General features: G+C 48.9%; 5 protein-coding genes across 9 annotated transcripts; 2 read left to right on the plus strand and 3 right to left on the minus strand.

Annotated features, from left to right (window-relative positions):
* The first annotated feature begins 729 nt into the window (after window positions 1-729).
* Window positions 730-1,993, plus strand: LOC101761448 (stem-specific protein TSJT1). The gene is made up of 2 exons (XM_004959997.3): window positions 730-1,327; window positions 1,422-1,993. Exons 1-2 carry the CDS (start codon window positions 872-874, stop codon window positions 1,740-1,742), a joined length of 777 nt encoding a protein of 258 aa, XP_004960054.1. The 5' UTR covers window positions 730-871; the 3' UTR covers window positions 1,743-1,993.
* A 4,016-nt stretch (window positions 1,994-6,009) lies between these two features.
* LOC101776462 (cold-responsive protein kinase 1) lies at window positions 6,010-9,806 on the plus strand. Of its 4 annotated transcripts, XM_022825037.1 has the most exons (8): window positions 6,440-7,170; window positions 7,265-7,396; window positions 7,528-7,660; window positions 8,005-8,120; window positions 8,256-8,466; window positions 8,561-8,798; window positions 8,888-9,035; window positions 9,231-9,806. In XM_022825037.1, the coding sequence occupies exons 3-8, from the start codon at window positions 7,597-7,599 to the stop codon at window positions 9,573-9,575; spliced, it is 1,122 nt and encodes a 373-aa protein (XP_022680772.1). In that variant the 5' UTR covers window positions 6,440-7,170; window positions 7,265-7,396; window positions 7,528-7,596; the 3' UTR covers window positions 9,576-9,806. The 4 variants fall into 4 exon arrangements, with proteins under 4 accessions (XP_012700301.1, XP_012700303.1, XP_022680772.1 ...); XM_012844847.3 differs by lacking the exons at window positions 6,440-7,170; window positions 7,265-7,396 and adding an exon at window positions 6,010-6,426; XM_012844849.3 differs by lacking the exons at window positions 6,440-7,170; window positions 7,265-7,396 and adding an exon at window positions 6,010-6,426 and having other exon boundaries at window positions 7,546-7,660.
* LOC101761841 (clathrin light chain 1) lies at window positions 9,793-12,704 on the minus strand. Its single transcript, XM_004959998.3, has 3 exons — window positions 12,262-12,704; window positions 10,602-10,755; window positions 9,793-10,507 (listed from the first exon to the last, which is right to left on the minus strand). The coding sequence occupies exons 1-3, from the start codon at window positions 12,600-12,602 to the stop codon at window positions 10,082-10,084; spliced, it is 921 nt and encodes a 306-aa protein (XP_004960055.1). The 5' UTR covers window positions 12,603-12,704; the 3' UTR covers window positions 9,793-10,081.
* A 275-nt stretch (window positions 12,705-12,979) lies between these two features.
* On the minus strand, window positions 12,980-15,449 carry LOC101762261 (probable polyol transporter 4). Its single transcript, XM_004959999.4, has 2 exons — window positions 15,014-15,449; window positions 12,980-14,615 (listed from the first exon to the last, which is right to left on the minus strand). The coding sequence occupies exons 1-2, from the start codon at window positions 15,213-15,215 to the stop codon at window positions 13,222-13,224; spliced, it is 1,596 nt and encodes a 531-aa protein (XP_004960056.3). The 5' UTR covers window positions 15,216-15,449; the 3' UTR covers window positions 12,980-13,221.
* A 3,409-nt stretch (window positions 15,450-18,858) lies between these two features.
* On the minus strand, window positions 18,859-22,377 carry LOC101762661 (probable polyol transporter 4). 2 transcript variants are annotated; one of them, XM_004960001.3, is made up of 4 exons: window positions 22,284-22,377; window positions 22,105-22,189; window positions 20,877-21,934; window positions 18,859-20,676 (listed from the first exon to the last, which is right to left on the minus strand). In XM_004960001.3, exons 3-4 carry the CDS (start codon window positions 21,063-21,065, stop codon window positions 19,330-19,332), a joined length of 1,536 nt encoding a protein of 511 aa, XP_004960058.1. In that variant the 5' UTR covers window positions 21,066-21,934; window positions 22,105-22,189; window positions 22,284-22,377; the 3' UTR covers window positions 18,859-19,329. The 2 variants fall into 2 exon arrangements, with proteins under 2 accessions (XP_004960058.1, XP_004960057.1); XM_004960000.3 differs by having other exon boundaries at window positions 18,859-20,714.
* Window positions 22,378-22,404: the final 27 nt, after the last annotated feature.

The following is a 22,404-nucleotide window of genomic DNA, read 5'->3' on the forward strand; positions in this document are numbered from 1 at the left end:
CACGACGCTGCTCTACAAAGCAAACACCACGTCCCGCACACACGTTTGATCACGTAGGGGGGCGCCGCGCGGGGGGCTGGCGGGCAAGGCACGGCGGGACGCTCGTAGGAAAAAACGGGGCCAAGTTTGGTGTCGTGGCGTGCCGTGACACGCGCCAGCCTTGTGAGGGGCGTTGTTGTACGAGACCACACGTCCGCGCGGCACGTCGTGTCCGCTTTGGTGAGCAGTGTCGTGCAGCGATACGGTATGATGAGGAGCTGGGCCGGGGCCCTACCAAACCGACGGCTGCTGCGTTCCCTGGGCGACGGGTGATCATGCTTGCCAGTAGCTGGTTGCCACGCATCATCATCGTCATCATCCATTCATTATCCAGCCTTATTTCTCCGAGGAGAAAGAGACTCGATTTGACGGACCATCTTGTTTCTTCTTCTCCAGCAATGGAGACAAAGATCCGTGTCAAACACTCAAAATCGCCAACCAGTGTATTTTCATCGGATGTTTGGTCTGGGATTAAACAAAACCAGCAGTATCCGAAGATAGGAAACCGCGGTAACAGGCCGGTCAGCAGACGGGTACTAGTGTCACATCTCATCCCATCCCATCCCATCAGGCGCAAGCAGCTGCCGGGATTACGTGATGATCTTATCCTCTCCGGCTTTATCCCATCCCCCTGCTGCCCTGCTGCTCTCACTCCGAGTCCCAAGTTATAAAAGGCGCTACCCATCTCTATCCAAGCTCCCATTCCATTCCATTCCGCATTCAGATCCGTCCCTCCCTCTTCTCTTCTCTCCTCTTCTACCTACAGGCTACAGGCTCCAGCCTACAGCCGCCGCAGCTGCAGGGCTCTCGTGGTAAGCTTGGTTGGTTGAAGATGCTGGCCATCTTCCAGAAACAGGTGGCGCACGCGCCGCAGGAGCTCAACAGCCCCCGGAGCGGCGGCGAGTGCAAGCCCAGGAACCCCGACGAGATCCTCAGGGACTTCCACGCCACGCACCCCGCCAACGCCTTCTCCACCTCCTTCGGGGGCGGGGCCGCGCTCGCCTGCGTCGGCGGCTCCTGCCCCGCCTCCGGCGGCTACCAGCGGATGTTCTGCGGCCTCGACGACATCTACTGCGTCTTCCTCGGCAGGCTCGACAACCTCAGTGGCCTCATCCGCCAGTACGGCCTCTGCAACAAGTCCACCAACGAGGCGCTCCTCGTCATCGAGGCGTACCGCACCCTCCGCGACCGCGGGCCCTACCCCGCCGACCAGGTCGTCAAGGACCTCGCCGGATCCTTCGCGTTCGTCGTCTTCGACAACAAGTCCGGCGCCGTCTTCGCAGCCCTGGTACGCTTGCTTTGCTTTGCTTTGCTGCTGCACTCGTCCTGCCACTCGCGAATGGCAACTGACGACAGGGACTAACCAAATTCACCGGCGGCAGAGCACCGACGGCGGCGTGCCGCTCTACTGGGGCATCGCGGCGGACGGCTCCGTCGTGATCTGCGAGGACCGGGACATCGTCAAGCGCGGCTGCGGCAAGTCGTACGCGCCCTTCCCCGTGGGGTGCATGTTCCACAGCGAGGGCGGCCTCAAGAGCTTCGAGCACCCCATGAACCGGCTCAAGGCCATGCCCCGGGTCGACAGCGAGGGCGTCATGTGCGGCGCCACCTTCAAGGTCGATACCTTCACCAAGATTAACTCCATGCCACGCGTCGGAAGCGCCACCAACTGGGCCGCCTGGGACGAAGGCATGGGCATCTAGATCATATTCGGAGACACTGCTCTTCTGCTCACCAGCCATGTCATGTCCCCCTTTCTTAATCCCAAATCAGCAGACTAATCAGAGGCTAGTGCTTCCGTTGGAAGGCCTGGGTCTCTCATGGCCTCTTTGTTTTAGCTATATCTTCCTCTTCCGTCTTCCTCCTCTTGGCATTGTACATTTCCCTGTGCTTGTGCTTCTGGACTTGGCTGTTGAGCATGATCAATAATAAGAGTTTGCTTCAAATTTGCTCATGCTAAAGCGCTTCTGGTAGTGTAAGATTTACATTTTCTTTTGTTACTCCTCCGAATTATTGGTCCTTTCAGCTTTTCTAAAGCTATGCACTAAAAAAAAGACTGTATTATCTGTAAAAACTAAAATAATTCATAATTTGGAATGGAAGCATTACAATTTAAACTCCAGTTTAGCCACTGATGGGAAGTGAGATTAGCTCAGGAATGAATTTAAAGAATAAATTAACACTAATAATTAGTTGGGGTACGTTTGTACTAATAGTGGTTGGATGGTCGTTTGTTTAGATTCACTAATTATTAGCAATTGTTAATAGCCATGAACCAGCTGCTACGCTAATTATCCCAACGGGAGTTTCATAGAGGTTTCATGCACATTAAATAAAGTGACATATCAGCATATGTGATAACATGGCATGGTAGTTATGAAGTGAGAGAGGGAAGGAGTTTCATCAGGATGAAACTGTGTATACACTGTTTCTAAGACTATAAAACCTATTGAAACTTGCATTGGGGACTATAGAGTTTCATTTCATCTAACCATATACAATCACATGCCTCACAATTAAATGTCATGAGCATCCTATGAAATCGTGAAATGAAACTGTGCACTGGGACTCCCTGTTTCATTCATGAGAATACACCTCATAGGATGATGTGGTATCCTTGGAAACAGTGCAATGAAACCTTGCATTGGGACTAGCCTTAGGGCATTCTCGATGGGTTCATTCTCCACAAATGATGACGTGCCACGTAAGCATGACATGGCATTAGAGTCACGAGGATTATGTTGCCAACGCGACGAAACTCTTCCACATGTCACATGTCCATTGAGAGCCGGAGTTTCATACCATTCCATCCTTCATCCAATTAAAAATTTCCACATCATTCATGATTTAATGCTATGGCTGGTGTTGAAAACGGTGAAATGAAATTTGTTTCATTCGTAGCTTCATGTAATCAAAATGACGTGGTAGTTTTGAAAACGGTGAAATGGAATAAGGTGGTGTTTGGATCTTTAATCCCCACTAAAATTTATGTCACATCGAATATTCGGAGGATAATTAGGAGGATTAACTATGAGCTAATTATAAAACTAATTACACATATGGAGGCTAATTCCCGAGACGAATCTATTAAGCCTAATTAATCCATCATTAGCACATGTTTATTGTAGCACCACATTGTCAAATCACGTACTAATTAAGCTTAATAGGTTCGTCTCGCAAATTAGCCTCCATCTATGCAATTGATTTTGTAATTAGTCTATATTTAATACTTTTAATTAGTATCTAAACATTCGATGCGATAGGAATTTTAGGAGGCAGTGCAGAAACAAACGGGCCTAAAACTGACCACTGAGAATGACCCGTTAGTGTAGGCTTAGTCAGGCCTATGAATAAGATTGCTTGTATGTTCACATACGGAGTAATACACACACATATATTTTCTACAAAATGGGCGAGGACGGTGGGAAGAAGTTTCCCCTCGAGGCCTAGAGGACAATAAGTCCATGTTCCCACCGCTGAGGCCCAGTGGACCTGATCCCCCTAGAGAGTGCGGTTGGGCCGCTGGGCTGAGCAGGCAGGCTTAGTGCGCGCTGCGGGCTGACAATGGCTGGTATGAGGCTTTTTCGGTTTAATTGTAGGCCGAGCGGTCGACTAATTATAGGCCCGCTGCCATGAAAACGACCTTTTTGTAAAAAAAAATAAAAATTGGAAACTACGTTTTGCCGGAGGCAAGAGATGATCCCAAGTCAGAGCGAGCAAGACCGCCGCGCAAAAGAGGAGTAAGTTTGGATTGCTTCAAAATCACTGACGATTTCTTCCCCAAATCTCAGCCCTTTGACCCCGAGATTTGTTCAGCGCCCACCACAAAACTACCGACCTCCATCCCTCCCCGTCGAGATCCGTTCCAAGAAGCTTTCTTTAATCTGCGCGCACGTACTTACCGGTGTATAATCACGAGCTTCAGACGGTGACACGCTAAGAAAATATATGTTCTTGTTTTGACCTGACCGAGTAGCCAGCGGGCGTACCGGTAAAAATGTTTTTGTTTTAACAAGCAGGGGCCGACGGCTCGTGAACCAACGGATTGGGTCCATCAACGTACAGTGCGATCTGCGGTGCTTCACGGGAGTCCTTCTGTAGCTTCCGTGTGCTCTGGGCGGTTGACATGCATCTCCATCTCCCCCAGGAAAACGCTTGTTATACACTATGCATCTTCCTACGCGAGTGTGCAATGTCAGAGTCAACCATTGTGAGGAATTTTAATCAATGTACGATCTCACGTCCTTTGAAAAGTCTCAAAACTAGTGTGCATTTTGCTGTATCGTCTAATCAGCGACGCTTTTCAATGCACGATTCACAGCCACATTTTCAAGATCAGAATACGACCACGCCTGGCCGACCCAAAGAATTACTGTCCAAAAATCTAGCTAGGTCGATCCCGTTTGAGACCCAAGCTTATCGAATTCTTCTCGATCGGCGACGCGGTTGGCCGATGGCCTGCAAATACATCAGGTAGTATAAATAAAGGTTGGCTACCTTCCATTTTCCAGAGACAGTGCCACGAGAATCTCTTGCTCAAAGGCGTTGCTCTAGTTGGGTTTGTGTCCTGTTTCTTGCGTCATCTTGTCTTGAAGAGAAGAAGGGAAGGAAAAAAGAAGATGGGAGATCTCAGGAAAAAAAGAAAAAGAGAAAGAGAAAGAAGATGGGAAGAGTCAGAATCCCAATACCTAAGATGGAGTGATCATTGTGCAAGGGTCAACGGGGAGTGCCGGCCGACCCGAGACAAATGGGCAAATGGGTTGGGGCGTTGGGCACGGCCACGCGCGCGGACGCACGACGCGACCCGGCGAGCGGCTGTGGCCGTCGCCTCCTCGCCGGTCGCTGCTATCATTGCGGCTGGGCGTGCGCGCTTCATCTTCGTAGTCAATATTTGCGGTGTTCGGATTCTGGACTATTTTTTCTGTTCGGATGACATCGGATGTTTAATAGTCATCAGAAGGATTAGACGTGAATTAATTATAAAACTGATTGCATAAGCTGTGGCTAATTTGCGAGACGAATCTATTAAATCTAATTAATCACATGATTGAATTATGGGGTAATTAGAATTGCGAATTAACCCTTATTGATACAATTGGTCTTGTAAGTAACTTATATTTAATACTCCTAATTAATTTTTAAAAATGAATACTCCTATCTATTTCGATATGTGACAGACACTAAACTCCGGCCCAACAGACGTTCAGTCCGATTCTGAATTCTATATGCATTGAGATGAGACGATAGCTCTCTGACTCAGACTGACAGACCCAACCAACACTTCTCTCTCCCATACTATTGAGTTCAGGTGATGAGAATCGCCTTTCCGGTCGATCAACGGTGTATATTAGTTTATTACTGCATCAAAACCGTTCAAATCCACGTTTTCGCCGTGACCGTTGATCTATTATTTTATTATTCCAACTGCTTTGTTGTGGGCAACTTCTAACGAATACTGAATACAGAGAGCAGGCTTGAAGAAGGAAGGGATGCCGTCATTCCTGACAAGCTGTGACGCGAGCATCATGTCACGGCAGAAAGTATGAAACCGTCGTATTGATCCATCTGGGGCTGGCCAATTAGAAGGTGTGTGAACGCCGACGGTGGAATGGAATAAAGCTGACCGGGAGGTTCACAAGGCACCAAACACACAGGAAGCGTCGATCAGCGGGGGGAAAATGGAGCCACGACTTCTTTTTTTCCTTAAGAATATGCAGAAGAGCGGCGTACCTCAAGAAGAAAATGGAGGCACGACATGATGGTGTTGACTGGTTACCAGCTTGCGGCTATTGCCCTGGCGATCCATCAGCCAAAGATGATGAGGCAGGCTTTATTTTGTCAAATAATCATCCCTATTTTACCGAGTCTATACTCTTACCTGAGATTGAACAGTCGAGGCGTCGACATCCAGCTCGCTGCAGTCGCAGCAGAACAGTCGCATTCAGACCACGAGACAAACCCACGACGACAGTTTGGGGCACCTCCAGCCCGGCCGGCAGCAGCTCCAGTCCAGAGTCGAGACCCCTTCCTTCTTCTTCCTCGTCATCCCGGCTGCTACCGTGTTTTCTTCCCCCTTCCCTTTTCTTTTTTTCCTTCCTCCTTCCCCGGTGTTGTTGGTGTAGCGATAGCGTGCTCATCTCCTGTTCTCCTCCGCCCTCCTTGTCCTTGCGCTAGTATTTTTTGCTGCTCGCCTTCATTGCTTGCACCTGCCTTCCACCGGCAGCTAGCGCCAATAAGCGAGGGTGCTTGCTCAACTAGCATGCCAACCACAGATATCTTCTGCTACTAGCCAGTATAATTGATTCAAGGCTAGCTGCTGCTCCTTCCCTACTCGCCATCGATCTCATCGGAGGACAACGACCTGCTTGCTACCGGCTTCCTTCCCAGGTACCACTCCGTCTCCTCTTCATCTTTTCTCCCTCTCTGTGTCTCTGTGTGTCTGCCTTTCCGTGCTCGTATCCTCTTTCTTCTTGCACTGGATCATGGACAAGGCGTCCTTGTCTTGCGCTTTTCACCTCTGTTGAATCTCTTCCGCCCGCGTGATGCCGCGGTCAGTCTCTTTCTTCTTTCCTGGGTTGGGACATGAATCATCTCTCGGACAAGGCTCTTGGCTTCTCTCGGATAAGTAGTTTGTGGTGAGCTGTGTGCCGGTGGTGGGTGCTCCCGAGCCTCGTGTTCTCTCATCTGGTACGAGAATCCGGCAATCTTCTGAAGCCAAGAGCCTCTCCTCATCAGGAGTTGGAGGATTTGGTTCCAAGTAGGACAGACCCGGAAGGCGAGCCATGCTGAATTATACATCTCTGTTTCTAGGGGCAATTTTTCTTCCTAGGGGATAGCAAGGTGTTCAGGAGGAGTTGTGATCTCAGTTAAAAAAATACGGGATTGTGCCAGCGTGCAGTTCTGATGGTACGTTTGACTTGGGGAAATCAAGGTGGATACTTCAGAGTAGGGGGTGTTGCCATGTGGATATGCCGCAGTTGGTGAGTGGAGGATGGTGTGGGAACAAATCCAACCATCACATGTTCAGTTACTGCAGCAATCATATGCTGGTTTGCACTGTGAGACGAGGAAGCAGGTGCCCTGGTTCAAGAAATGTTTCCCTTCACAGTACTACATCTCCGTGCCCATGAGGTTGTGGCTCTATAGGCCTGTTCGCTTCAGCTTATCAGCCGGCTTATCAGCCACCGAACAGTATTTTCCTCTCACAACAAATCAGCCGTTTCAGCTTTTCAGCCGGCTTATAAGCTCAGCCGAACAGGACTAACCAGGTGTTCCTGATGGGGATAGGGATGAGAGGGCACTCACCACTCAGCTGGTTTGTGTTCCAATCGTCAAGAGCTTTGCTCACTGCTCAGTGGTATAGCAGATTTCACCCATACCCAGTGAAAACTTTTTATTCGCCATTACTATCTCAAGATGCAACACTTCTCAGTGAGATGCATTTAGTCGCCTTATCTTCAAAATCACAATGATTTTTTGTTTTTACAGACTGAAATTTTATTGAAGGTTCCTGTGCTGCATGTTGAATTCCTCAAGGCTACCATAACAAGTGAGGATATGAATTGGTGTTGTATACCTAGAACCAAGAAACAGGAGAATCCTTACTCCAACAGCATCGGCGGTAAGAGTAATGTATTTGAATGCTGCAAGATTTGCTGCATTGGCATGCCAACCAACAAAGTTTCCTATTTGCAAACTATGATGCATTTAGCCAGCATTTATTAGTCTTTCATCAATTTGCTCTTCAACACCTGCTCCCTTGCAATATTGATGCGATTGAATAGAATGATATTATTTTTATAGCAGAAGTACATCAAATTTGGCTGTATAGCAGAATACGGGATGAGTGTACTTGTGCAGTATGCCTAGCCCTTTTATGCTTACCTTTTTATAGTATTGAGATATGCCAAACTATAAAAAGCCCATTTTGTACATTTCATCATTATCAAATGCTACTGCTTTCAGATATTTATTCCGAGAAGAACATAAGGCTCTTCTCCTATGCGGAGTTAAGATCTGCCACAGACAACTTCAATCGCACAAACAAAGTAGGTCGAGGTGGCTTTGGGATAGTTTATAAGGTAACAGTTCATTTCTTGATGTGATGTTCAGTTTGAGGGTTGAGGGGAGAAACCACAGTTGGGCTACTTTTCCTCAAAATTTGAATGATCTGGTAGTCCTTGCATATCTTAGCAGTATCTCTTGCAACTTTTCAGGGAACCATTCGAAATGGGCGAGAGGTCGCAGTAAAAGTTCTTTCTGCTGAATCCAGGCAGGGCATCAGAGAATTCTTGACAGAAATTGATGTCATTAGCAATGTGAAGCATCCCAACCTGGTTGAATTAATTGGTTGTTGCGTCGAAGGAAATAACCGAATTTTGGTGTATGAATATCTTAAGAACAGCAGTCTTGACCGTGCACTATTGGGTAAAGTTATATTAAAATGGATGTTCTGCTACATGAATGCATTGCTACATTGATTTCAGTTGCCTTATTAGCAATTTACCTTGTGCTTCTGCAGGTTCTAACAGTGAACCTGCTGACTTCACCTGGAGCATAAGATCTGCTATATGCCTTGGAGTTGCTCGAGGTCTTGCATACCTGCATGAAGAAATTGCGTCACCGATTGTGCATAGAGACATCAAGGCTAGCAATATACTTCTGGACAAAAATTACATCCCCAAGATCGGGGACTTTGGTCTGGCCAAGCTATTTCCTGATAATGTCACTCACATCAGCACCCGGGTAGCTGGAACGACGTGAGTATCGGTCTATTTGCATTTTTGGTGTTTGGCTCAGTTTGTTGTCATTTTTCCTTATGGTATCTTGATTGTTGGGCTGCTTGCAGAGGCTACCTTGCACCTGAATATGCATGGCATGGCCAGTTAACGAAGAAAGCTGATATATACAGCTTTGGGGTCCTTGTGCTGGAGATAGTAAGCGGCACAAGTAGTTCCAGGAGCATACTGATAGATGACAAGATTCTTCTGGAGAAGGTAAGTGTTTTCTGAATGTTTTGTCATCCACAAAAGACATAGAACTCTGCAAACAGCTTCAGAACAGCAGTGCCTGGCCAAAGATTTGCTGACAAGTTGTACACACATATCAACCCCCATCCCAAGTCTAACTCTGAACATTCAAAAGCACGTATCAACCCCCCATCCAAGTCTAACTCTGAACATTCACAACAGATATGGGAGCTATACGAAGCGAACAAGCTCAAGGAGCTGATCGACCCGGCGATCGGAGATTACCCTGAAGAAGAAGTCATCCGGTACATCAAGGTGGCCCTCTTCTGCATACAGGCGGCGGCGAACCGGCGGCCGTCGATGCCGCAGGTCGTCACCATGCTGTCCAAGCCGATCCGGATCAACGAGAGGGAGCTGACGGCGCCGGGATACATCCACGAGTACAAGAGCAATGAGTCCAAGGCGAGTACGTCGAGCCACTCGAGGTCCAAGAACACGGCGTCTGAGGACTCCAACGTGTTCAGCACCGTCGTTCCACCGACGGTGACTGAGATGAGCCCCCGGTGAAGGAACACCAGGCAGCAGATGTAATCTATCCTTGCGTTGTGAACTGGCGATGTAGAGTGACCGGCCTGACGGTATAATAGAGTGCATGTGTGTCAATGTGTTGTGTTGTTTTTCCAACTGCAAATGCGGCATCTAGATCTTGTACATATAGATTAGTGATTCTTGCCAGGGCAATGCAAGACTGCTGCTTATTGCACAGCTTGAGATATCAGTAATCATGTTGCAGCAGTAGTCTATCATCCAGTATTCAGTTAAGCTCTCGTAACAGTTTCAGATCTGAACTTGAGATCACAAGCATACTACTTGGTTGGGCAAGGTAGAAAACAGTAAAGATACAGCTGCTGTGATACTAACATGAATGTTCTTCGCTGATATAAAGCCATCCTGATGCAAATCTCTACAAAAGATCGCTACAGGATACATAGTCTGCAGATCAGAAATAAAACAAGCTTCCATCTACGCACAGTCAAGGCTCTTGTGTTTCTGTAATGCTACCCTTTTTTAAGTCACTCCGACGCTGCAGGCTGCTCTTTCTCCGCCTCGGATGGGCCATTGGCGGGGGTCTCTTTGCTCTCTGCAGGCTGCTTTGTGCCGTTTGCTGGGGCTGCCGCTCCTTCTTTCGCACCATCCTTCGCACCTTCTTTGGCGCCATCCTTTGCGCCTTCTTTGGCAGCAGGCGCTGGTGGAGGCTGCAGCATGTGTGGCGGAGGAGCATGCTTCAGCTTCACTAAGACCTGGCGCATCCGGGAGAGGTCCGTGGGCTTGCCTGGCTTCGGGCCCTGAATAACTGTGATGGATGGCTTCTTGTCCTTGTCTTTCTTTCCCCCCCGCTTCTCGATGGTGGCTATTTCATGCGGAATGAGCTCTGAAATCGATTTCCAGTACTGCTTGTCCGCGCTAGCATGGAATTTCTCCTGACTGGCTACAAAAATCTGCAGCGTGGCACAGAAGAAATTAGTAATCAACACATATTAGCTTACAGACATAGACAAATGCACTAATAACTCAAAATATTTCCTCACATACCTTCTCCCTTTCCCTGTTGTGGACCTTATTTGTCTCGCAGTTCTGTATCCTCTTCTCATAGAAAGCTATCTTGAATTCTTCAGCTTCAGCAATTATTTGGGCACGTAGCTCCTTCTCCCTCTGTTCCTTTTTCTCAAGTTCTATAGCATTTTGCCTGAGAGCATTGTTGAAAAAAAGAAAGCAAAGCTAATTAAAACAAGAGTGACAGGTAAAAATACCAAAATAGTTAAGGAAGATTAAAAAAAATCAACATTGTTCGATTTAAGGACAAGAAGATGTAACAGCAACGATCAGAATTCAGGGAAGTAACATGACCTGCACTCAAGCACCATACGGAAAGGTTACAGGCTCCTTGCAAAATTTGTTTACTAGGGTTCCACAAGACAAGCGCCACAGCCAAAACAAGGCCATAAAATTTGCTACTGCTATAGCAGATAAATACCCCTTAAATTAGATTACAACACAATTCCCATATTCAGAAACTGCTATCTAATTATTGAAGTATTAAAGCAGATTCAAAACTAAATATGGGCATGCACTAAATCATAAAATAAACAAGGATGTATGGAAAGACAATTTCGTGCATAGACTATCATGCTAGGAAATGCACATGGTGATCACAAAAAAAAAAGAATTTTCTCCTGCCGGTACACCTTTACTAATTTAAAGGATTTCAAGTAAAGCAACAGATATAGAATCCGAAAGAATAAAAACATATGCCCACCTCATTGTAAGGGCTCATGACTGGGAGCATATCAACAAAGCATACAACTGGAAGAGTAACATACAAGGCAGCACTAGATGAAGCACTGACTTGTTGCTGAAGATCACTGATCCATAACTAACTAGCTATATTCACAACATGTACACGTGTGCCTTATACGCAGATTGCTAACACACCAACAGTTACCGCTATAATCTAGAAATGCACCAACCACCTGATGGAGAACCATACTTACAAATATACTATGTTCTCAGCTTATAAAGTAATCCAACATTGAACATTCCTTAAACAGCAATTTAGTTTCATCCTATTCCCAATGAAACCGAGCTAACATAAAACATAAATTTCCAAACAAAAACTGAAACTGCACTTACTACCTCTGAATTACTGTAAGTAACGAGGTAAAAGCACAAGAAAACAACTCGAAGCGCTGAAACTATATGCACTAAATGATCATGGAAGATCACTGGTGCACATTGAACTAATCATGCCCACAAGTTTCATATTTTTATGGCGATTTGTATACAGTAGCTACCTACCAGCCTACAAAAGATAACGCAGTTTCTAAATCATATGCCGATGGCTTGACCTTCCAATAGTTAGCACTTTTTTTAGCAACGCATCAACTACCTGATGGAGAAGACCTGCAACTTTTCCAGTTCTCAGCTTAGGTACTAGCCCATAACGGGTCATGCCCTTAACAGCAATTTCAAGTTTCATCCAAAATCAGTAGAGATAGGCAGATAGCTAATAGAAACCGCCGATTTCCATACCAAAAAGTACCTCTGAATTGCTGAAGTAGCTGAATTAGGCGAAATAGCACAGAAAACACTTCAGATCTGACTCGAAAAACAGGAACCCTAGCTCACACGCAAGCAAGCATACAGGCAGCAAAACAGCACATCCCCAAACAGATCGGAAGCGGGTGATGCTCACCTCCGCCATTCGCGGAGGAGGAAGCCCTCCTCCCGGCCCATCTCGGTCGGCGGCGGCAGGATCGGGCCGTCGCCGCCGTTGGAATCGAGGTCGGGGGAGAAGGGCGAGGGCGAGTAACCCCCGGAGACGTGGCGGATCGGGACCCCATCGGACTCGACGGTGATCTCCTCCTCCACCTCCTCGACTCCCCCGTCGGCGAAGGAGGAGTACCCACCGTACCCCCCGGCGTCGTCGCCGCCGGCCGCGGCGGGGTCGGCGGCGCCGAAGTCGTCGGAGTCGAAGGGGTGGGAGGCGGTGCGCGGGAGCTCGTCGGCGCCGTCGTCGGCGAAGAAGGAGGCCATGGTGGAGGGGAGACGCGGAGGTTTTGGGCGGCGCCGGCCTGGTGGACTGGTGGTGCGGGTGCGGGTGCGTGCGCGTGTGTATCTGGACGGGTGCGCTTTGCTTTGCTTGCCCCGCCAGGCTGCTGATTAATAAATGCATTTTAAATTCGCGTGATCGGTTAAAAAATCATTTCTGGTCGGTCATGGGCTTTTCGGCGGTGCAATGGTTGAGATTAAGCCCAATAGGCCTGGATTGCTTTTTTTCATTTTTGTTATTTGCATTTCAATTTTCCCAATATGCCATGCACCGAGTACTACTTTCTATGAAACGTTTGTCTGCCAATGTCACTTGAAAGTGTGCATAAATGTGTCCTAGGGAAGAACGTGCATGTGTGCGAGTGTCTGCGTCTTTTATCGCGTCTGGTTCCATGGTAGGTGCGTAAAATGTTTTGGTGTTACATGTGTGCGTATAAAGAGCGCGCTTTCTTCTTCTATAATGGGGAAAGAACAAAGAATACAATGCTCTTCACGAAGAAAAACAATGAGCCATATGCTTTTGCCGTTTGTGCGCCCATGACACGCCCACGGAGGAAAGCTTGCAGTGTTAACGTCCAATGTTGATCGCAGCAACGCTCGCTCATCAGCTGGACGCGAGCGGTACCAGTCTCTTGTGCTCAAGACGTTCCGCGTCGCCGAGCTCCACCTCACCGGACATCGTCGTCACACCTCCACCATCACCACCAAACAGCGACTCTATCTGCTCCAATGTCTTGCCACTCGTCTCAGGCACGAACAGGTGCACGAACACCACCGACAGCGCCGAGACGACCGCGAACGCCGCGAACGCGCCCGCGACGGTGACGGCGCGGCAGATGGACAGGAACGACATGGCCACGCCGCCGCTGGCCATCCGGTTCAGGGCGAATCCGATCGCCACGGCCTGCGCGCGCAGCCGCAGCGGGTAGATCTCCGAGCTGAGCACCATGTTGATGGGTCCGATCCCCACCGAGAAGAACGCCACGAAGCCGCACACCGTCAGCATGGCGAGCCCGATCGCGACGCCGCCCGGCAGCGCGCCGCGGGCGAGCAGGGACAGAGACGCGGCGAGCACGGCCAGGCACGCGGTGATGCCGATCGTGCTGATGTACAGGAGCGGCTTGCGGCCGACGTGGTCGACGAGGATGATGGCGATCACGATGAATGCCACCTTGGAGACCCCCACCGCGACGGTGGCGGCGAGGAGCTGGCTCTCCGTCGTGATGCCGGAGTTCCGGAAGATGGTCGGGCTGTAGTACACCAGCGCGTCGATGCCGGTGGCCTGCTGGAAGAATTGGACGCCGAGTCCGGTGATCAGCATCCGGCGGACCACCGGCGAAGGCCTCAGGAGCTCCCGCCACGCCGCCTTGTCTGAAGCGGTGACACGCGCCGCTTCCTCGATTTCGGCGAGCCTCTCGTGCGCCTCTTCCTCGCTGTCCGAGACCTTGTCCAGCACCGCACGCGCGTCGGCGGCCCGGCTCTGCATGACCAGCCACCGCGGCGACTCCGGGATAATCATTAGCACAAACGCGATGGAGATGGACGGGAGGATGCCGGCGCCGAGCATGACGCGCCAGTTGATGTGGTCGGGCAGACCCGCGAAGGCGAGGTTGGAGACGTAGCCGAGGAGGATGCCGAAGCTGATGAAGATCTCGGGGAAGGATGCGAGGGTGCCCCGCAGCGTCGCCGGCGAGATCTCCGAGATGTACACAGGGGCGACCATGATGCCGATTCCGATGCCGATGCCTGCCAGCAACCGCCCCGTCATGAGCGCGGCGAAGGACGGCGCGAACGTCATGATGGCCGCGCCGGCCTGGAACACAGCTGCGGCGAGGCCGATGGTCCACTTCCGTCCGATGGCGTCCGATGTTCTGCCGGCCGCGAGACTGCCGAAAAGGGAGATGAAGCTGAGGCACCCGACCAGCACTTCTTGCTGCACCTCAGTGATGTGGAGATCCTTTTGGATAAAGATGATGCAGCCGCTCATCACACCCACGTCTGCAAGATTAAGAATAATGCAGGCATCAGAATGCATTGAGCAACTAGTTGGATAGTCCACAAAAATCATTTCCAGATGCCTGAAGCAGTTTGTTTCAGTAATTTCAGTTTCATCATATTAAATGAGTCACCATCTGAATTTGTAAAGCAGTTCGATAACATCCCATTGTGGTAGACTTCAAACGATTTCTGTTGGTCTGTTGATTCGTGTAGTTCATGTGGACAAAATATTCATGGTCAGCTCCCATTTTGCGGTGAAGGGAAGTCAAACGAAACGCTCTAATTGTAAGCCAAGTTGTTGGTTGTTTAAGCCACCAAAGAAAGGGAAAGCTACAGCCATGTCTGAACAGGTAAAACAAAATCTGCATCAAGAAACGCCATTGCGGTGGGGATCTCACCGTAGCCGAGCAGAACATGGTTGAGCGACGCGAAGACCGAGCAGGCGAAGACGTATCTCCTGCTGCTGCCGCCGCCGCGAACACGGACGCCGCCGCCGTCTTCCGGCTCCGGCGGGAGCACGTCGTCCATGCGCGCGTACCTGCTCTTCCTCCCCAAGAGACTCGGCAAGCTGCCGCCGGCAGCCGCCACCTCGGCCCCCATCACATGTAGCTTACTCAGACCCTCCCCTTCTCCTCCGAGAAACACGGCAAGCACGGCCGGGTAACGGGAAGAGTAGCAATGGATCTGACGAAGGAAGGAGGCAAGCGAGGAAAAGAGATGGAGCAGGAAACAAGGCGGGATTTCTTTAAGACATGCAGGTATTTTATATGTTCGGCTGAGCTCAGGGGGTGTTGTACTTTACCAGCTCAGTTGCTCAACTCTCATGGGTTTCCTTCTGTGCCGGGAGTGTAGCATAACATATCAGTGTTTGAGGGACTGATTGGAAAAAACGGGATTTGTTCTAGGATTTTTGACAATTTTGTTCACATTTCTACTAAATTCTAAGGATTTAGTACTTCCTAAAACCCCAATTTCCAATATACTCTCCATTAGCCTTATATTTTCTAACATGTCAGTCAGCTTTTGGGTTCGAAGCAAAGCAATTTGAAACTAGAATATTACTCTGTTGTCAACCAAGCATGTGTCTTATGTTGACTGACTTTCCTAATACCTTATAACCAAGCATGTGTCTTATGTTTTGCAATATCCTTTTTCTTTAGAGTTTCGTTATAAGTAGAGCTGGGACTTGGACCGTGCTATTTGTGGGCCGTCCGAAATATGACATTTTGGCACGGCTCAGAGCACAGCACGGCACGATAAATTTTGGGCCGTGCCGGCACGGCACAAACGCGAGAGCCGTGCCGTGTCTAAGATCTCGGCATGATGGATGGCACAACACGGCACGTATTTTGGACCGTGCTTGGACCGGCACGGTACGGAAATGGCCCATTAGCACATTTATAGACTATATCGTCCTAATATCATTGGTTCTATGTGTCATATAGCCTAACATAGTTACTGCCATTAAGAAAATCACAAAATCTACCTTAATCATGATAACGATCGTTCATAACATAACAATGTTGCATTCTCGTATGGCCACATACAGTCATAACATAATAATGTTTGTTTCCTCTATTAATTTTAGAATTTTTTTCCTAGAGAGCAAAATATGTGCAAGCAAAATGAGTACCAATAAAAGACAAGCACGTGTATCGCGAGGGTCGTGCTTGGACTAGCACGGCATGAAGTCTTGCCGGCATGCCACGGGCCATGTTTAGGCCTAGTAAAAGACTTGTCGTGCCATGCCAGCATGATAAGACATGCCTAGCGTGCCTGGAAGTCCAAGCACAATGTGGCACGAGGCACGAGAGGGCCGGGCTGGACTGGCCCAGCACGACCCAAGCGCCAGCTCAACTTATAAGTATATATCCCTTTAATTTGTACATGCAAAAAAAATGTTATGCTTGCGTAGCAACGTTGTTTCGAGACAAGTATATCTTTTTGTTATTTTTCATTATGCCATAAAAACTCATAAAGTACTGTATGAAATGGCCTATATAACTATCAATATAGTGTACTCCTAGCAATGTACTTGTTCTAATTACAATTGTTCTAATTACAATAAGATTCTCAACCAAATAACTTTTACTCAAGCTCGCAATTTGGGAAAGTTGAATTGACTAGCACGTACTAGCAAATATACTAGATTCTTAAGATTGACGAAGTCACCACTAACGTCGCGCTGTTGGTGGGCACGTTGTCAAGATAGCGTTGGTTAAATTCTCAAATAAATCCAAAAATATATGAACACCAATGTCCAATCGAGAACTTAAATTTTGGTAGAAATGTTCCACTACTGGACCAGCTGAGCTACGCACATAGCGAGTAAACTTAATTAGGCTAGTCTGAATATGTAGTGTCATACGTATTAATCAACGTAAGATTTTATATAAAGAATTAAGAATTTAAGATACAGAAGAATGTGTACCTTTTTAGACCAGTCTTAGTGTTACTAAGATTGTCATGTCATCCTTTCAATAAAATGAAACTGTCACTCTCAATGCATAATTTCATGGCATAGTTTTATAGACAGCTTGCGGTATTTAATTTTTACGTGAAGTTGTGATGAAATGTATCTTGCGATGAAACTATAACATCCTCAGTGCAAGTTTTATTGAATTTCATGGAACTTGATAACTGTGCTAGATGGGTGTCATGGGGCTGAAACTCCCCTCTCATCTCTCATAATTAGCTAGGTTGCTAAATCAGCAAAATTGCTGATATTACATAGAATTTAATATCCATAAAATTTTTCATGAGACCATTCTCAGCGTAATATTTAATATTTATGTTTCCAGGACTGAACACCTCCGATCCGGCGAGCTCCATCTCCACCACCAGTCCACCTCTCCCAGCGCGACACCACCACCACCGAACAGCGACTCGATCTGCTCCAGCGTCTTTTCCTTTCGTCTCGGGCACCAACTTGTGCACGAACACCACGGACACCGCCGCCGAACGCGCCCGCGACGGACACGGCGTTGCAGATGGACAGAAACGACATGGAACACCAATATCTGGACACGGAGACACACCGAAGCTCTATACATTTCAAGGCAAGCCATGTCTGAAGTCTGAACACTCAAGTTCTGAATTGAAACCAAATCTGAATCAAGAAACTATCATTCAGCAGAGCTCACCGTAGCCAAGCAGGACATGGTTGAGCGACGCGAAGACCGAGCAGGCAAACACGTATCTGCTGCTGCTGCTGCCGCCGCCGCGAATACGGATGCCACCGCCGTCTTCTAGCTCCTGCGGAAGCACATAATCCATACGCGAGTACTTGCTCTTCCTCCCAAAGAAATCCAGCAGGCTGCCGCCGCTGGCCGCTACGCCGGGGCCTTGAGTCCCCATGATAGGTGACTGGCCACACCGTAGTTGCTCTGCCTTCTCTTCTCTGCTCTTCCTGCAAGTTTGTACTCGCTCTTCCTCCCAAAGAAATCCAGCAGGCTGCCGCCGCTGGCCGCTACGCCGGGGCCTTGAGTCCCCATGATAGGTGACTGGCCACACCGTACTTGCTCTGCCTTCACTTCTCTGCTCTTCCTACAAGTTTGAAGGCTGTCTGGTAATGGTAAGGGTGTGGGTGTGTTTGGTAAAGCTCCTGTAGCTGATTTGCAAAGATAAGTGATTCTCTGCTGATTCTGTGCAGTGATTCTCTGAAATGAACTAAGAGGCTAGGAGCGGAAAAAATTAGTTTCTCCTGATTCTGTGAAGTGATTCTTCATCCTGATTTTAAAAGTTTATGACAGAGAATCAGAGAAAATCACTCTCAGCCACAGAATCACTTCTCTAAGAGAATCAACTCCCATAGAGAATTAAAATCAGATGGAGCTCTACCAAACATACCCTAAGAGTTTACGGATACGAGGAAGGAGGGAGGAAGTTGAAGGAATCTAAGAGGAAACATACAGAATTTGTTCAAGACCGAGGGGACTTTTTTATGGGCTTTTCGTGCAATGCTGTTTCTGCTCAATCAACTCAAAGAAATGAGGAATCTGCAGTCATTTTGAAATGGACGCTTTTCCAGCAAGGTTAGAGTGTTGCCACGAGACGAACCAAGATTGTCGGATCAGGACCCTAACCTTAGTATTGAAAATTCTGATTTCAACTCATTCTAGGCAATGTGAAATAAGAATATTAGTACATTAGCTTCGTCATGCACAATGTATGCAATATCAACAGGCCTGAAAGTAGAAGGAACGGAAATTGGACAGCAAAGCTAACATAGGCGATCTGGATTTTCTGGAAGTTCTTGAAATTAACCCATGTTATAGTTTCCAGTAAGGTCATAATCATTGTAACGTCTGACATACAAAAGAGGAGGGAAGAAACTGTGTTGTAACTTGTAAGTTGCGAAGAGTGTTAGTACACAGAACTGACTATGGACGTATACTGTGTCAATGTGTGTCTATTAGTTCAGTGTTCACCAAGGAGAAAAACAACCATTGCTCTCTGCATGAGGGAAAAATGAAGTGAGTTTGAATCCGTCACTTGCTACCACCTCCAAGCGATCAGTGTCACCTCTAGCATGTCTGTGCCCGCGTCCTGCAATTCCATCACTTGGAAGCTGAACCACTGCGTTTCAGTTACACCTTCAGCATGTCTGTACCATGGCATCAGCAATCCAGTTTATACCCTGCTAGAAAACAGCGAACAGTTGTAGTGCTGAGCTGAACGATCAGAGGACTTCTCCATTCGTCGCGTGTAGCTATCACACTTTTCCCTTCTGCACCAATTGCTCCACGTCGCCGAGCTCCAGCTCTCCCCGCCCCTCGCCGTCGCCACCGCCACCAAACAGCAACTCGATTTGCTCCAGCGTCTTGCCGCTAGTCTCGGGCACAAACTTATGCACGAACACCACGGAGAGGGCGGATATGACCGCGAACGCGGAGAACGCGCCGGCGACGGAGATGGCGCGGCAGATGGACAGGAACGACATGGCCACCGCGCCGCTGGTCACCCTGTTCACCGCGGCCCCGAGCGCCGCGGCCTGTCCGCGCAGCCGCAGCGGGAAGATCTCAGAGCTCACCACCCAGCAGATGGGCCCGATCCCCACCGAGAAGAACGCCACGTCGCCGCACACCGTCAGGATGGCGACGGCGATGCCGGCGCCTCTCGACACCCACCCGTGCGCGAGGAGGAAGAGCACGGCGGACAGGACCGCCAGGCACACCGTCATGCCGGCCGTGCTGACGTAGAGCAGCGGTTTCCGGCCGACGCGGTCGATGAGCACGATGGCGAGCGCGATGAACGCCGTCTTGAAGAACCCGACGGCGATCGTGGCGGCTAGGAGCTGGCTCTCGGTGGTGATCCCGGCGTCCCGGAATATGGTCGGGCTGTAGTACACCAGCGCGTCGATGCCGGTGATCTGCTGGAAGCACTGGATGCCCAGCCCGGTGACGAGCATCCGGGCGATCACCGGCGACGGCCTCGACAGCTCCTGCCACACCGTCTTGTCGCCGTACTTGCCGGCGTTCGTGGCGGCGGCGGCAGCCTCGATCTCGGCGAGCCTCTCTTTCGCTTCGTCCTCGCTGTCAGTGACCTTGAGCAGCACGGCGCGCGCCTCGTCGGCCCTGTTCTGCATGACTAGCCACCGCGGCGACTCGGGGATCACGAGTAGCGCTAATGCGATGGACACGGACGGGAGGATACCGACGGCGAGCATGACGCGCCAGTTGATGTGGTCGGGGAGGCCGGAGAAGGCGTAGTTGGAGATGTACCCGAGAAGGATTCCGAGGTTGATGAACATCTCCGGGAAGGAGGTGAACGAGCCCCTGGATGCGGCGGGGGATATCTCGGCGATGTACACCGGCGCGATCATGACGCCGAACCCAATGCCGATGCCGGCCAGCAGCCGGCCGATCATGAGGACGCGGAAGGAGGGAGCAAACGTCATGACGGCCGCGCCGGCCTGGAAGACGACGGCGGCGAGGCCGATGGTCCACTTGCGGCCGATGGCGTCCGACGTCCTCCCGCCGGCGAGGCTGCCAAGGAGGGAGATGAAGCTGAGGCACCCGACCAGGACTTCTTGCTGCACCTCGTTGATGTGGAGATCCCTCTGAATGAACAGAATGCAACCGCTCATCACACCAACATCTGACATTTGGGTATGAATTGTGAAACTTCATCAGCAAAAAGAGTACATCTGACATATGAAACTCGTATGAAAATCCAAACCAACAAGTAATCCCCCCTGTTAATTTCTTTCAATCGAACTAGCCGGAGACTACTGGAGATGGCGAGCAGAGGTTTAATTACCGTAGCCGAGCAGCACGGAGTTGAGGGAGGCGAAGACGGAGCAGGCGAAGACGTATCTCCTGCTGCTCTGGCGCTCACGGACACGGACGCCGCCGCCGTCGTCCCCTTCCTGCTCCGGCGGGAGCACGTCGTCCATGCGCATGTACTTGCTCTTCCTGCCCATGAAATCCGGCAAGGTTGGCAGGCCATTGGCGCCGCCGCCGCTGGACGCCGCCGACAACTCGGCGCTGGGAAGCATCATCCTCTGCTCCGCCTTCCCGCGCTTTCTTCCCAATTTACTCCCGTTCAGAAGAGGTTTCGGTGGCTCTTGAATGGCAATAGTGCTGGATCTGAGGACGGAGGAGGAAGACGAAGAAATTTTTGGTACGTTCGTCGTGTACTTTTCGCGACAGGCGATTTGGTCGTCGTTCAACTCTCATCGCGTCGGGGGTCGCATTTTCAAATGTGGCGTCTTTCGTACAAGCCCCCTGGATTCTTGGTGATTTGTGAGCCAGTGCCTCAAACACAGGGGGATCTGTGTGATTCGTGCCATGTCTGATTCCATTTGGTATCTGGTCAACACGCCAACGACCAAATTAAATCGCATTTGGTAGCAGGTCAGTTCGCCACGGACGTCAAGCTTGAACCAGAAAATTGTGTGACCACAACCATAAGCTGGCGAGCGTACTGCAGTACTGACCGACTGTATTACAACTTTAAGAACCTACGCAAACAGTACAAAGTTTGGGCTCAAAAGTTCTATGGACATCAACCTATGAACACTGGCTATGGATAATGTACAGTAAAATCAATTGACACAAATAATAACAGACACGAAATCACCAGGATTCCTAAGTTCTTGTGTATCGTCCATAGTGTTCCTGAAATCCCTGCTCAGGTGGCACCAAACGTTGTTCTTCAGAAGCAGCTTTGCTTATAGTTGCATGTGCAGAACCGGGAACAATAGGAGGCAAGCATGGCTGACAAATTACTTGCTCTGATATGACGTCAAATGCTAAACTTTCTGTAGCATATTTATGTACGTGTAACTTGAGAACATGACAAACAATCTTCTAAACCTGCACAAACATATGGAACAGTTTAATTTTCTGGCATATAGTGTACAATGCAGAGGAAACAGTCGGATTCCTTATTTTTCCTTTAAATTCTGAGATAGAATGGGATATCTATTTAGAAAAATCAGAGCAAACCAAGTATCTCTAATACAGAAAAGAGGTTCACCAACTACCATGTTAAACAAGATTCCCTATTGTTTCCCAATACAGCCATTGATAGATGCCAACTTATATATTGGCAGCAACCAGCAAGATTCCCTGTGGAGTCATATAAATTAAATACATGATAAAATCAGGAGCTTCATCTTTTTCGCAAAAAAAAAAAAGAAGAGGAACTTCATCTTGAACTTACAGAGCCACAGTTGACCACCAACGTTCTATTTAAGTTGAGTCTCTAAACCCAGATGGCAGAAAGAACGCTTTCTCTGTGGAAATGTGAATATCATTGGAAATATGAAGTGTTTATACTTACC

Source organism: Setaria italica, chromosome III, assembly GCF_000263155.2.
Source record: "Setaria italica strain Yugu1 chromosome III, Setaria_italica_v2.0, whole genome shotgun sequence".
Taxonomy (NCBI): Eukaryota; Viridiplantae; Streptophyta; class Magnoliopsida; order Poales; family Poaceae; genus Setaria; species Setaria italica.